The sequence below is a fragment of the Eptesicus fuscus genome, chromosome 2, assembly GCF_027574615.1.
Source record: "Eptesicus fuscus isolate TK198812 chromosome 2, DD_ASM_mEF_20220401, whole genome shotgun sequence".
Taxonomy (NCBI): Eukaryota; Metazoa; Chordata; class Mammalia; order Chiroptera; family Vespertilionidae; genus Eptesicus; species Eptesicus fuscus.
The window spans coordinates 15,436,841-15,450,813 of NC_072474.1; the positions used below are offsets into that span (position 1 = coordinate 15,436,841).

The window sequence follows — 13,973 nt, forward strand, 5'->3', positions numbered from 1 at the left end:
TAGCTATGGGGGAAAAAGAGGAACATCTGTAGTAATCTCAACAATAAAGATTAATTTTAAGAAATTATTCAAATACAAACAAAAATAAGCTGGATAGCAATATTTATAAAATGGAATTTATAACTAAGACTTAACAGGCGACAAAGGAGGACATTACATCATAATAATGGGATCAATCCAACAAGACACTCAATCCCTGAGCTATGCCAGCTGGGTGAGAATAGAATCTTTGATTTAGAAGACAAGGTAGCAGAAAACACCCAATTACTCACTTACCACAGGAGAACATAATTATATACAAAAAATATTGATACAATCATAGTTGGGGGTTTAACACCCCATTGACAGCAATGGATAGATCTTCCCCCCCAAAATCAACCACAATGGTATCAAACTAAGAATCAATTACACACACACACACACACACACACACACACACACACAAGAACATCTGAAAACACACAAACACGTGGAGGCTAAATAACCTGTTACTAAACAGTGAGTGAATTAACAATGAGATCAAAGGAGAAATCCAAAGATTCCTTGAGACAAATGAGATGAGAACATGACAAACCAATGGGACATAGTGAAAGCAGTCCTAAGAGAGAAATCAAAGCAATGCAGGCCTACCTCAAGAAAAAGAAAAATCTGAAATTAACAATGTAACTCCATCAGAAGACCTGTTTTAAATGAGCCTATTGGATTGTTGTAAAAGGAATAATATGATCTTAATCCCATCACTTGATTGATTATTATTATGATAGTATTCTTGTTTTTTTATTTTTTTTAATATATTTTATTGATTTTTAACATAGGGGAAGGGAGAGGAATAGAGAGTTAGAAACATCGATGAGAGAGAATCATTGATCAGCTGCCTCCTGCACACCTCCTAGGGATATGCCCACAACCAAGGTACATGCCCTTGACCGGAATCGAACCTGGAACCCTTCAGTCCGCAGGCCGACGTTCTATCCACTGAGCCAAACCGGTCAGGGCTCTTGTTTTTTTTTAAATAGTAAAGTTCACCAAACATACCATTTTAAAGTGAGAAATTCAGTAGCATTTGGTACATGTGCCATGTTGTGCAATGACCACCTCTATCTAGTTCCAAAACTTTCATCACTTCAGAAGGGAGCCTTATTCCCATGAAATAGGAACTCCCTATTCCTCCTACCAAAGTCTCTGGCAATAACTTGTATGATTTCTGTCTCTATGGATTAACTTATTGTGGAAATTACATATAAAGTAATGAAATAAATATATTTTCTACCCTGGCCTGCGTCGATCAGTTGTTTTGAGCATTGCCACATGCACCAAAGGGTCACAGGTTGAATTCCCAGTCAGGTCACATACCAGATTGCCAGTTCAATGTTGGTTGGGATCTATGCAGAAGGCAGCCAATCAATATTTCTTTCTCACATCAGTGCCTCTCTCTCTCTCTCTCTCTCTCTCTCTCTCTCTCTCTTCTCTCTCTCTCTCTCTCTCTCTCTCTCTCTCTCTCTCTCTCGCCCTTGCTCTCTCTCTCTCTCTCTCTCTCTCTCTCTCTCTCTCTCTCTCTCAGTATCTCCCGCCCCCTCCCCATTCCACTCTCTCTACAATCAATTTAAAAAATATATATCCTCACTTGAGGATTTAACAACAAAAGACTCAGTTTGTATTACAAACATAAAACATAGACAGGTAGGCCACTACAAAATTTTAAGAGTTAGGGCTACTCAAAATTATATTGAGACCAGGAAAATTACTTTCACAAGGGAGAACATTACCTGGAAGTCTTCATTGTGTGATGTAGGCCATGCATCATCAATGCCAGATTTGCTGGAAAGTCTTTACAGTAAATATACAAGAAAAATGAGTGAGTTTGTTACTTTAATAAAGCAACAAAAAGTGGGGGGGGGGGGGAATCAAGCTGGGAAAAGAGAGACATGTAAAATTTTAGACGATAAAAAAAAGGAAAAAATTAAAAAGCAACAAAAAATATAAATGAAAGATCAGTTACCTAGAAATGAAATAGTTTCCTGATATAAGTAACACGGGGCATCTGTTTTAAAAAAGCTTTTAGTTACCTATTTCTGCCACCACCTCTCCCAACATATGATTTAATGAAGGCACACTCTGCTTGAGTTTAATTTGTTTTCACCAATTAAGGGCAGACATAACTTTTGTTCCTGAACTGGAACTCATCTGATGACCTATATCCAGGTAGGAAGATACACTGATCCTTCCTCAACATCTGTCCCTGATTCAAAGACTAATCAATGTCAGTCAAAAATGGCAGTTTTGCTTCTTTAACATGGAAACCACTTATTAAGGAGAACCCATTCCTTCCTTTTACCCTAAAACTGTACAGGAAGTTCCCTGAAATGGTTGAAAGTTAAATGTCCAAATGTATATGTTGTTAGCCTGCCTTCCCACTCCCAGATCACCCTCTTCAGGCTCCCTGCCAGTCTCCAACATTTAAATCTCCAGCCTATGAGGGCACAGACTCCTGAAACCAGGATGGGCTAAAATGACAAAGAATAGGAGCTCTCTATTTCCCTTGCTCCTTGAAATCAATCTAAAAGGAGTGTCAGTAATCCACACATAACATAGGCATGTTACCAACTCCATTACTGATCTGACATCTAGTCCTACCCCTGCCCAACCCTCCATGTAGAGGAGAAGCACATCAGCTAATTGGGAAAACAGGCAGCAGTGAGAAGACACCTGCCTTGGGTCACAGATCTATGTAGTTGAGCAATCCTCATCCCCTAGGACTCAAGGAGACCTAAGCCCCACTCTGTGAGTCAGCATTCAAGTAGATGGCCTCACAATCCTTTATGCGATCAAAAGATCTTTCCAGTAGCTCACATTTTTTAAATATCTTTCTAAAGAAAACTTTACTGTTGCTAGTTCCTCCAATTGAACAAACTAACAAAAGAGCAGCAAACTTGTCAAGACTTCTTTGAGACCCATATTTTAATCTGCCTTTCTAGAGAACTCCCAACACCCTATGGCCTTCCTTCTTAATAATTATATTTCACTTGTCACAATCCCCAATACACTCATCTCTTTTCCAAAACTTATTCCAACCTTCACCCAGTGTTGTTCCTCTTGAAACTTAGAAAGTCCTGCTAATTCCATTCTTGTCCCCTATTGACTGTGTTCACTACCCAATCTCCATATGTCTATTATTAAAACTCACCAACAGAATGATAAAGAAGAGTATTACACTTAGAAACCTGAATTTACATATGAGTTCCACCACTTTTTATATCCTAATGAGTCAATGTAAACCAGTTTCCAATACTCCATGTGAACAACCACTGGGCCAGGATGTTAAACAAGTTAAAGTACTACAGGGAGATTTGATTAATTAATTGATAGCCTTCCTCAAACTCCTGAAATTCTACGTGCCTTTCCTTCTGTCTATGAAAAAATGAAGAACACTGGAGCTGACAGAAGTAGAAAAAAACAAAACACAATAAAAGACACCCAAAAAAGCAGAAAAGTAAGTAAATAAATATAAATAAATAAATGTCATGAAAGAGGAAAGAAGGGCACTAGGAAAAAAGAAGAAGAAAAAAACCTTCATACAACTAGGCAAAGTTACTACCTGAAGGAAAATCCACACTGGGAAGTCAGTAAATAGAGAAATCTGTTAGAAATATCCTCTATTTAGATGCTGAATGTAATGAATATAACATGGTCTACACATAGATATTCTTAACTCACAGATAAACAATTCCTCTCAAAAAGAATAGATATCATTTTACCTAAAAACACTTGCCTATTTAGGCCTTGCTGAGGTAAAACCTTTGGTTCTGTGGCCATAGCTAACTGAGATGTGCCCTAAAAGCTTTGGTGGGAAGAACAAGGTCCTATTTACCACTACAATGTCCAAGTACAGATACATACTTGGACTAACTGGGCCGCTTAGTAAAACTAAATTAGAGTTAATACACAATCAGATTAGACTTTCTGAGTTATCTGATTTGCATCCATATCTCAATGACAGTGCTACACAGGAACTTATCAGTGTATGTTGAGAAACAACAGAATAATTTGGGAGCCAACCTGGTTAACAATCAAACCATGGGTCTATTCCCTTGCTAACTATGGAATCCTGGGTCAATTCATCCACCTCCCTGAACCACAGAGGCCCCACTAAAAAAAGAAGGCTAAATAGCACAGCTACTTTGCAGATCTATTGTGAAGACTGCTGTATATAACACAGGTTAATTATATAAAATAGTGACTGGCTCATGGCAGAACCCTTTAGAAATGTTAGTTTTTTTTCTCTGCACTCTTAGTTAACATATAATTTTAAAAATCCATAAAATCCTACCTGCTTAAAGAGTCTTTTTCAGAGATCTCATCCACTATTAAAAAAAAAGCATAAAATACATTTTAAACAACAATAAAAAAACTGGACTTTAAAAGTACTGGACTAATGCTTTGTTAAAAAGTATTCCTTTGGGACCTCACCTGGAGACTATACTGGAGTGAATATTAATCATATTATTGGTAGGCCATTAACACATTAAGAACATTTACTTTCTCTTTTAAAATATACCAATGCAAGAAAAAGAAGAATTGGATCTATCAAAATATGATACTTACCTTTGAACTGCTATGTACAATGAACATATTCCTAACCATACCCCACCAGACTGATAGAAAATTGTTTCGTTAATAGAAGCAGAATCATAAACTAACAATGAAAATTGTGAATAGCATGAGTTTTCTGGACATCTTCCATTAAGAGCAGTTAGAGGAGAGTACACTTAATTTGCCATAACACAATACAACTTCTCCAGCTCTTCAGTGATGACCAGCCAGTTTAGGATGAAACACCCTATCACAAGGAAGCGTGGTCGCTAGGCACTGCACTTTGCAGAAAGATGAAACTCTTTCTGGCCGCATTACCATCTGCAAGATAAGTAGGAAAGAGTTTGTGATTCCAGTTGTGTCAAATATAACCACTTGTGATTGTCTCCTTCCAGTGCTCGAGTTGACCTGGGCCCACATCATAGCTCAGGATGGTCCAATCAGTTAGTGCTCTGCAGGAGTGTGTGAGGTCATTTTTTTCAACCCTCCCCATTAGGTGGCAAATGCCTAGAGAAATCATGCTTTTTCAGCTTGGACAGTATATGTCAGCAGAGCCTATTCTGATACACAACAACAAAGCACAAAGGACAAAGAACATCTTGGATAACTACACCCAAATACCTTGGATCTAATTTTTAAACACTCAAAAAGATACCCACTGTATGATTCCAACTATACAACATTCAGGAAAAGGCAGAACTATGGAGACAGTAAAAAGGATCAGTGACTTCCAGGGATTAGGGAGAAGGCAGGGATGAATAAGAGAGCACAGAGGATTTTAGGGCAGTTAAATGATTCTCTATGATACTGGTAATGGTGGTTATGTGTCATCATACATTTGCCAAAACCCATAGAATGTACACCAAGAGTGAACTGTAATGTCAACTATGGACTTTGGTTGATAATGATGCATCAATGCACATCCATCCATTGTAATAAATATACCTCTCAGGTGCAGGATGTCAAAAATGAGCAAGGTTGTGTGTGTAGGGGATGTAGGGTTTAAGGGAACTTTCTGCTCAATTTTGCTGTGAACTTAATATTGCTTTAAAAAATAAGGCTTAAGAACTTCTGTGAAAAAATGTATCCACTGAATGTGTTATTAACATACATGTCCATATTAGTACTATTTTCAAGACACAGTCACCTTGGAAATTAAGAAAAACCCAAGTACTAGAAAGTGGGTATCATTCCCACAATTGAGTGAAACATATGGAAAGACATAAGTAAAGCCAATAATTTTAACTGTGTACTAGGGCAGAAAAAGAACTGATAAATATGATTGAATATCTTGCATTATTATTATAAACTAGAGGCCCGGTGCACAAAATTCGTGCACTGGGGAGGGTGTCCTTCAGCCCAGCTTGCACCCTCTCTAATATGGGACCCTTCGGGGGATGTCCAGCTGCAGGTTTAGGCCTGATCCCTGTGGAATCGAGCCTAAACCTGCAGTTGAACATCCCTCTCACAATCCAGGACCGCTGGCTCCTAACCGCTCACCTACCTGCCTGATTGCCCCTAACTGCTTCCTTGCTGGCCTGATTGCCCCCTAACTGCTCCTCTGCAGGCCTGATTGCCCCCAAATACCCTCCCCTGCTGGCCAGATCACCCCCAAGGCTTTTATTAGTATAGATATGACCCTGCACAGAAAATTTTAATAACCCTGCTTTACAATAAGGACTTGACGATTGAATCATTAGGACCAGACACCAAGATTTCCTTTCTTTGAATAGAGGAGGGAATAATTATCTTGTCTTTAAGTTGCCCGGAAATTAAAATGAGATAATGACTTAGAAAAGTATAAAAGTACCATATAAAGACAACTGTCTTTTTAATGAAGTGGTAAAATGAAAAACACTAATTTTATTCTCCCCTTCCTTCCTTTACAGTTTTTATTTAAAATTTGAAATTTATAAAAATTTCACTCCAATTTTCATTTCTTTACATTCAACATTATTTTGTATTGGTTTCAGGTTTTATATTAGTTACAGAATAGTGGTTAGACAATCATATATTTACAAAGTGTTCCCCGATATTTCTAGTACCCACCTGGCATCATACCATCATTACAACACTATTGACTATATTCCCTAATTAATTGACAATGGGTTTACAGGTTCCTTTCAGTCTTTCTTTTGTGTTGCTCATCCTTCCTTTTCTTTCTCACTTCTTCCCACATTTTCTTTATATAGTATCTCAATTGGCCATCAAAGCTCAGTGAAGGCACTGGGACATGCTTCATTTTACAGACCAGGAAACTGAGGCCAATTCCAGTTGGCTGTGGAACTTGACTCAGCACACAGGAAGCCCTCATAGCCATGCTCTTTGTGCTTCCTAAGGGGCAGTCACCCGGCAAACAGAACAGTCAGACTTCCGAGCCTCTTTCTTGAGCACCTCTTCATTGCGGATGCTCCACATTCTTTCCTCTCCCCGTCCCCTGCCCCCCATTCTTTACTGCCCCTGCTTCTCCGGAGCAGGTGGAAGACTTCGCACTCACTGCCTAGGCATGCTCTGCCATGGGGCAGGGCACCGTGGGCTTGCTTTTGGGTCAAGGCAGGAGCAGGAGTCACTGCCTCTGAAGTGTGAAGGCCGCCTGAGCGAGGCCCATTAGCACTGGGAGCTTCTCTGAATCACGTCAGTCAGTCCAGTACCCTGCAGTGCAGCACCCCTTCACTGAGGTGGCTCCACCCCTCAACCCCCGCCTCAGGGGTGAGGGTCCTTGCCCCTCTGCCAAGAGTCCTTCCATGCCCCTTGATCCCTGGCTGGGCCCACCCACGTCTTGGAGGCACTACAGAACCTCTGTCTCTCTGCAGATGAGGGAGATCCCTGCCCTAAGTCTCCTCGAAGCTATGAATCTGTGGCCAGAGGCCAGGTCTGGGTCTCAGCAACCCCATGCATGCAATGTTCCCAGGGACCCCCAGGAGTGGCTGGGCGGTCCTGCCTCGCCTCCCCAGGGTGCCAATCTTCCCAGGGAGCCCCGGGAGTGGCTGGGCAGGCCCAGCCACGCCCCCCGGGGCCGTGATCTCCCCAGGGACCCCAGGGAGAGGGGCTGGGTGGTCCAGCCATGCCCCCCCCCGGGTTGCTAATCTCCCCAGGGACCCCAGGGAGTGGCTGGGCAGGCCCGGCCACGCACCCCCTCCCCCCTCCCATTGTCGATCTCCCCAGGGACCCCCGGGAGCGGCTGGGCAGCCGGCCTCGCCTCCCCCAGGCAGAGATCTTCCCAGGGACCCCCGGAACTAAGAGGACTGGGCGCCGCCATCTTGATCTTCTCAATGGCCGGATAGGCCACCCCAAGTCTCGCCTCCCAGCCTCCCACTGGCCCAATCGTGGGCGTAGCGGAGTGATGGTTATTTGCATATTACCCTTTTATTAGGTAGGATGGGGATTTAACATGATATAAATTAAAATTAAATCATCCATATAATTAAAAGACACATTTTTTCTATTTTAAATAAAAAATAATTATGGTGATTTTACAAAAAAATTGTCTTGAAAAGTTGGTTGTATAAAAAGGAAACCTTAAATTTGCCTAATATTACACTAGTAATTTATGTATAAATACCTGTAAAATACTCACCAAGCATCCAGAAGTAACCAGCATTGCAAGCAATTATGGATGATGCTACTGAAACCAGTACCATGTTACATTATCATATTACTTATTCTAAAAATAAAATTTTGATTCATTGCCAAAAATTCAGTCAGGGCTATACCTGCTGTGCAGAAACATTTCATACAGCAGGCCTGAGACTGCTATCCTTAGAAAGTCCTGCTCAAATGGCTGCCCTTCAGTTGGAGTCTGAAACCCTGAATCTGGGGAGGGTTTCCACCTTTCCCTAACTGAGAAGAGTGGCCCCTGTGCCTAAACACTTTGTACAACCAATGGCGTTCATGCTGAACACTTGCTTTCCTTCTGAGAATCTCTAAGTTTGGTACATGCTATGGGGAAGGTGCCCATGTGACTATAGTGCCATAAAAACCTTGGCACTGAATCTAACAAGACTGGTAGATGACATATTTCATGCGTGTTGTCAGAATTTGATTCTGGAATAACTAAGCACATCCTGGTAATGCCACAGGGAGAGGACTCTTGGAAGCTTGTGCCTGGTGTCCTCCACCCTTTGTCACACACACCTTTTCTCTTTGGGGATTTTACTTTGGCCTTTCTCTGTCATAAACCTCAGGTATGAGCACCACTATATGCTGAGTCCTGCAAATTTTTCTAGTGAATAAGCAAACCTAGGTGTGGGTTAAAGACCCTCTAACAAAATTGTATTATGTGAAATTGTTATTACTTGGGTTGATATGTTATACATGATTACAATCAGAAGCTGATTTCACAGAATACCTGTCTTTGATTTTGTTTCATTTTGTGCTGATTTTGAAGATTCCTGTAGATCTGTAGCTATTGGAATAAAGGCAGGAAAGGGGTAAATAAAACAATGATGTCAGAAAACATTGTGAAACAAGCAACAATCCTATTTACTCAGAATAGAAAATACAAAGCCCTAATGATTGGCAATGTGTTCTATAACATAGAAGTTCCTCTCAAGAAAAGGAAAACATCACACTGACAATTTTCTTCAACTAAGCAGGGTTTAATTCCTTTTTAGAATAGTTATGAATCAGCCAAGTAACTGTGATAACTGCAGAAAGACCATCTACACTTAATAAAAGAGAAAAATGCTAATTGACCATACCTCCACTATGCCCACAGCCAATCAGGAGTGCTATGCAAATTAACCCAGCAAAGATGGTGGGTAAATTTGCATATGCAGGCAGTGCAGACAGAGACCCTATGTGGCCTATGGGATCCAAGCTGCAGTCAGGGACCTGGGTAGGAAGCAGGGAGCAGCACCGGAAGCCAGCAGATCCAAGATGAGATGGGGACCCGAGCAGGCAGCGTCAAGCTGCCCCATGATCACAGGGCGAACATGCCATGCCAAGCTTACCCGTGATCATGGGTGAACAGGCCAGCAGAGCCTGGCCAAGCCGCCCTGCAATCCCAGGCTAAGAAGCCGCTCCGCTGACCAACCTGCACTAGGGACCTGTTGGGGCAGGTGGTGTGGAGTCCGGGGCCTCTAGCCTGCAGCCATGGGAAGTCTCCCTCTCTCCAGAGTTAGGAGCACCAGCCCAGGTCTACCCAGCAGCCTGGTCCTGATTGTGGGGATGAGTTCCTGCAGGCTGGGGTTTGATCCCCACACATTAGCAGTAGGAGACCAGTGCCTTTGTTATTGCTGTGTGTCCGGGTTTTAATTGGACAAGTGGTTGCCAGCTTAGCAAAATCTTTTAGGAGGAGAATTCTGTCTGGGTTTCCTCAAATTCCCTCAGCCCCTACTCACCCCTCTGTAAAGGCACAGAACAAGTGAGGCCCTTAAATAAAAATCAGAGGTCTCCAGCAATGGTGGGCCTCTCTCATCACAGTCCTTTGGACTGGATGGCATTTGAGTATTTATCTAGGCACCATGACAGAGAAACACAAGCTCAAGTTATGATCTCTGTCCTTAAAAAATTCACAATCTTATTAGAGCGAGTGGATGATAAAAGCGCAGTAATAACATCAGAATGTAAGGCAACAATACAGAGAGGAACAGAGGCAATTGCTAGGATGATTTTCCAATAATTAGTACAAAGAGTATGTGCTATGAATTAAATTTTTAAAAAATGTGTGGAAGTAGCTGCTTCATGAGTATGGCATCCCTTCCTATTTTAAAGGAAGCTGAGTTCCATGTGAACTGTGAACTATGCTATCATATCTGAGGCACAGGACAAGGAAGTCCTAAGTGTACCATGCTTTGATATTTGAGTCATTCTTTATTGTTCAATGTAATTTGTTCTGTATGCCTCAATTTTATAATAGTTAAATTACTAGAATAATACATCTTGCTATAAAATATTACTAGAAGATCAAATGACCAGATGACATTTATTGTTATTTTCTATAAATGAACACAATCTGTGGTATGCTAAAGTGATAGGTATTATAGAAATATTCAGATAGAGAGACCTACAGGCTTGATTACAAGTGAGGCTTACTATCACAACTCAAATTTATTGCTTAAAAAAAAAGCAGGGAGCCAACTAGAAACTGAACCAAATATAAGCCCTTGAAGGGCAAATGTAAATTGGATAAGCTTTGCTATTACAAGAGCAAGAAGAAAAAATTCAGATGCAAGAATGAGAAGCACATTGCATCCACTCTAAGTTGCTGCTAAAGAAAAAGAATGGTATACTATGAAAATACTTAATACAGATTCTAAAGACATTTGTTCAAAGAGGATTTCCTAGAGTAGGTGATATTTCAGTTATTTTTTTTTTTTAATGTGAAGAGGTTAGCTAGATAAGAAAAAAGTGTAGGGGTCCCAAATTGCAGAGGGTACAGGCAGAGCTGAGGGAACCACCCCCCTCCATGCATGAATTTCGTGCACCGGGCCTCTAGTAATTATTATATTAGCATAATAGTATCCTTGTGCTTACAGAATTATTTCTACTTGTTCCTAATTTCTTATAAAACTAAAATCATGGTTCACCTATTAAAGGCAGTTGTTGGCAAGACAAGTAAAAAAGCCAAAGAAATTGTATGCAACATGTAGGGATATCCATGGATATTCCACCAAACTCAACATGTATGGAAACCTACTGCTCTTTGCAGTTGAACTGTTGCTCTTTCCCGCTCATCTGAAAAAGTCCTATTTTTCATGTCCAATATAAATGCAGTGCTCTACCAGGAAACCTATGAATCACCTTAGATCTCTCTCTCTCCCCATTAACTCTGTATATGCAATCATCACCACAATCATATAAACTAGACCTCTCTGCTGTCTCTGCTTTATTTTGCTACTGTCACTGCCCTAGTCAAAAACCGGTTCTTAACAAATGGCTCTCATGGAGGGGGAGGGGGGGGTGGATTCCACCAACTATTATTGTTCCATATCACAGCTGAATAAGGGTCAACACCTGGGATCCTTATGTCATCACTGAAACACCAAAACAATCCTGGTTCCTATTGTGTCAGCCGCTTAATTAGGCCACCTATTATTATCTGAAGCTAACAGCATTCTATCTGATAAGTTCCCAAGGTCTACAAGATAAGATCCAGTCCTTTCTGTAGTACTAAAGGCTTTCATAAGCCTGCCTTAGCTAAGCACTCAACTCCTTCCCAACCATTCCCATAGCACACATTTTGACTTTGAAACGGTACTGCTCGTGAATCCCGTAAACTTCACGTGTACATCTTAGCTCTTGCCCTGCTGTTCCTGCTGCCTAACGTGTAATCGCAATACCTGTTCCTCCTGCCAAACACAACCCTTCTGCCCCTTTACCTGGTAAACTTCTTCTCCATCTGCATGCTTACTTTAAATCCCACCCACATTTTTATTTTTTTAATTTTTTTTTTAGTGTGTGTGTGTGAATTTTAGAGGACATTTATTAAAGTTGGGGATAGTGAAACAAGAAAGGGATGGGGAAATGAGCCTAGGCTCACTGCGGAGTCTGAGAAAAGAGGTTCTTGGGGACAGGTTTAGAGGGTTTGCCCGGGATAAATTGCCACTGACCATTGTTGCTCTGGTTGTAAGCCTCCTGGGGGCCCTCAGATTTTAGGAGCTGCATCCCTGTGGGAAAAGAAAGTGGGGAAGGCTTGGGCATGCAAGCACACCTTTATTTTTACTTAATTTTTTAAGTACTTCAAAAAAATTGATTAGAGAGAGAAAAGGAGAGAACTTCGGCTTGTTGTTCCACTTATTTATGCATTCATTGGTTGATTCCGGTATGTACCATGACCAGGGATGAGACCCACACTTTCTCATATTGGTAACAATGCTTTAAGAACTGACCTACAGGGCCAAGGCCTCATCCACATTTCTAAAACTCTAATTCTCATCATGGACTTAGAGTGGCTAGCACATACTACACATCAATAAAAAAGAATAAATAATGATAATTATAAGGTCCTAGTGCATTCTACCACCTGGTAAGCACTGAATAAAGTATAGTAAATAAAAGGAATGACAATGACAATAATAAGCTCTTAGAGAGCAGGGACTGTGTTTTTAAAATATTTCAATTCTGCAACATCAGAATAGCATTCAGTACCTAAATGGCACCTGAAAGTTAAATAGTAGACCAAATTAATTAAGCAGACAAATTAATAATTAAATTTTGAAAAAAAAATTTTTGAAAATTCTAATGAAAAAAACATACACAGAAATAAACCAGGGACAGCGTTCACATATTATGAGAATCTTCAAGGTCAAAACACTATTTCATCCTTGTATTTCCTAAAAGTTGCAAAAGCAACCTACATAAGTCCTAAGCCCAAGGTATCCTCATACATTTCCAACTGCACAACAAACTAGGTGCCACATCTGGTTAGCACACTGGCATTTTTGTCATTGTGAAACACTTTTGTACTTTTATTGAAATTTGTAGAGTCCTGAATTGGATTATTTAAATACTTATTATGATTATCTTCTTGCCAGATGCCAATTCCAGCATGTCAGCAGGGATAAATCATCTGGAGATGGCTGAGGGCATTTCCCCAAACCTGAAAAGGATGCATTAAGTGATTGCTTGCTGCCAGACAGCTCAGGGCATTTCAGTCTACATGTCATTGCCTCCTACTGGCCAAACACCTGAACAGCCGTAGGCAATTCTCCAATCTGAAAGGATTGTGTATACAAACCCTATCCTTTGATGTGTATATCTCCACCTTGCCTTAGAACAAATTGTGTTAATAAAAAGCAAAGGGTCCTGAGACAGGGGAGAACTTAGTTCCTTTAGCTAAGTCTTCTCTGACTCCCCATGATGCCTTTCAAATTTATGTTTTGTCTCTGGACTCTTGATTTACGCACAGCGCCTTCTCCTGAAACCTTCTAGATGCCGGATCAAGATCACCAGCATTATCTTCTGATCAATGGTAACAGAGCATCTTGTTCTAAAGAAATTACAATGTCCTGACAATTATTCAATAAACAGAAGGAAACATCTTGTTCTACTGAATCAATGTATATCATTCTGTTTTGAATGAAGTTGATAATAGTGAGATCTTGTTGGCATGATCTGTAAAATACTCAATGATTCTCAACAGGTGTTGCCTTTCTGACTTCTGTGCTATTGGTAGGTACCTTTAAAAAACAACCTCATTGGGCTCTGCCAGCACAGCTCAGTGGTTGAGCATCGACCTATGAAACTGGAGGTCAAAGTTCAATTCATGATCAGGGCATAGGTCCCCTTTGCAGGCTCCATCCTCAGTGTAGGGTGTGCAGGATGCAGCCAATCAATGATTCTCTCTCATCATTGATGTTCCTATGCCTCTCTCCCTCGCCCTTCCTCTCTGAAATCGAGAAAAACAATCTTATTGAGATTGTTGCACACTAACTAAGTGT

At 40.8% G+C, this 13,973-nt stretch overlaps 1 protein-coding gene across 1 annotated transcript in view; it reads right to left on the minus strand.

Annotated features, from left to right (window-relative positions):
• The window catches only part of LOC114229535 (ankyrin repeat domain-containing protein 26-like), a 69,152-nt gene that overhangs the window by 32,586 nt on the left and 22,593 nt on the right, over positions 1–13,973 (minus strand). Inside the window, exons 6-7 of the mRNA XM_054724683.1 lie at positions 12,144–12,200; positions 8,939–8,995 (exon numbers count right to left, since the gene is read on the minus strand). Of these exons, the coding sequence (XP_054580658.1) occupies positions 8,939–8,995; positions 12,144–12,200 (114 nt within the window). The remainder of the gene's footprint in view (positions 1–8,938; positions 8,996–12,143; positions 12,201–13,973) is intronic.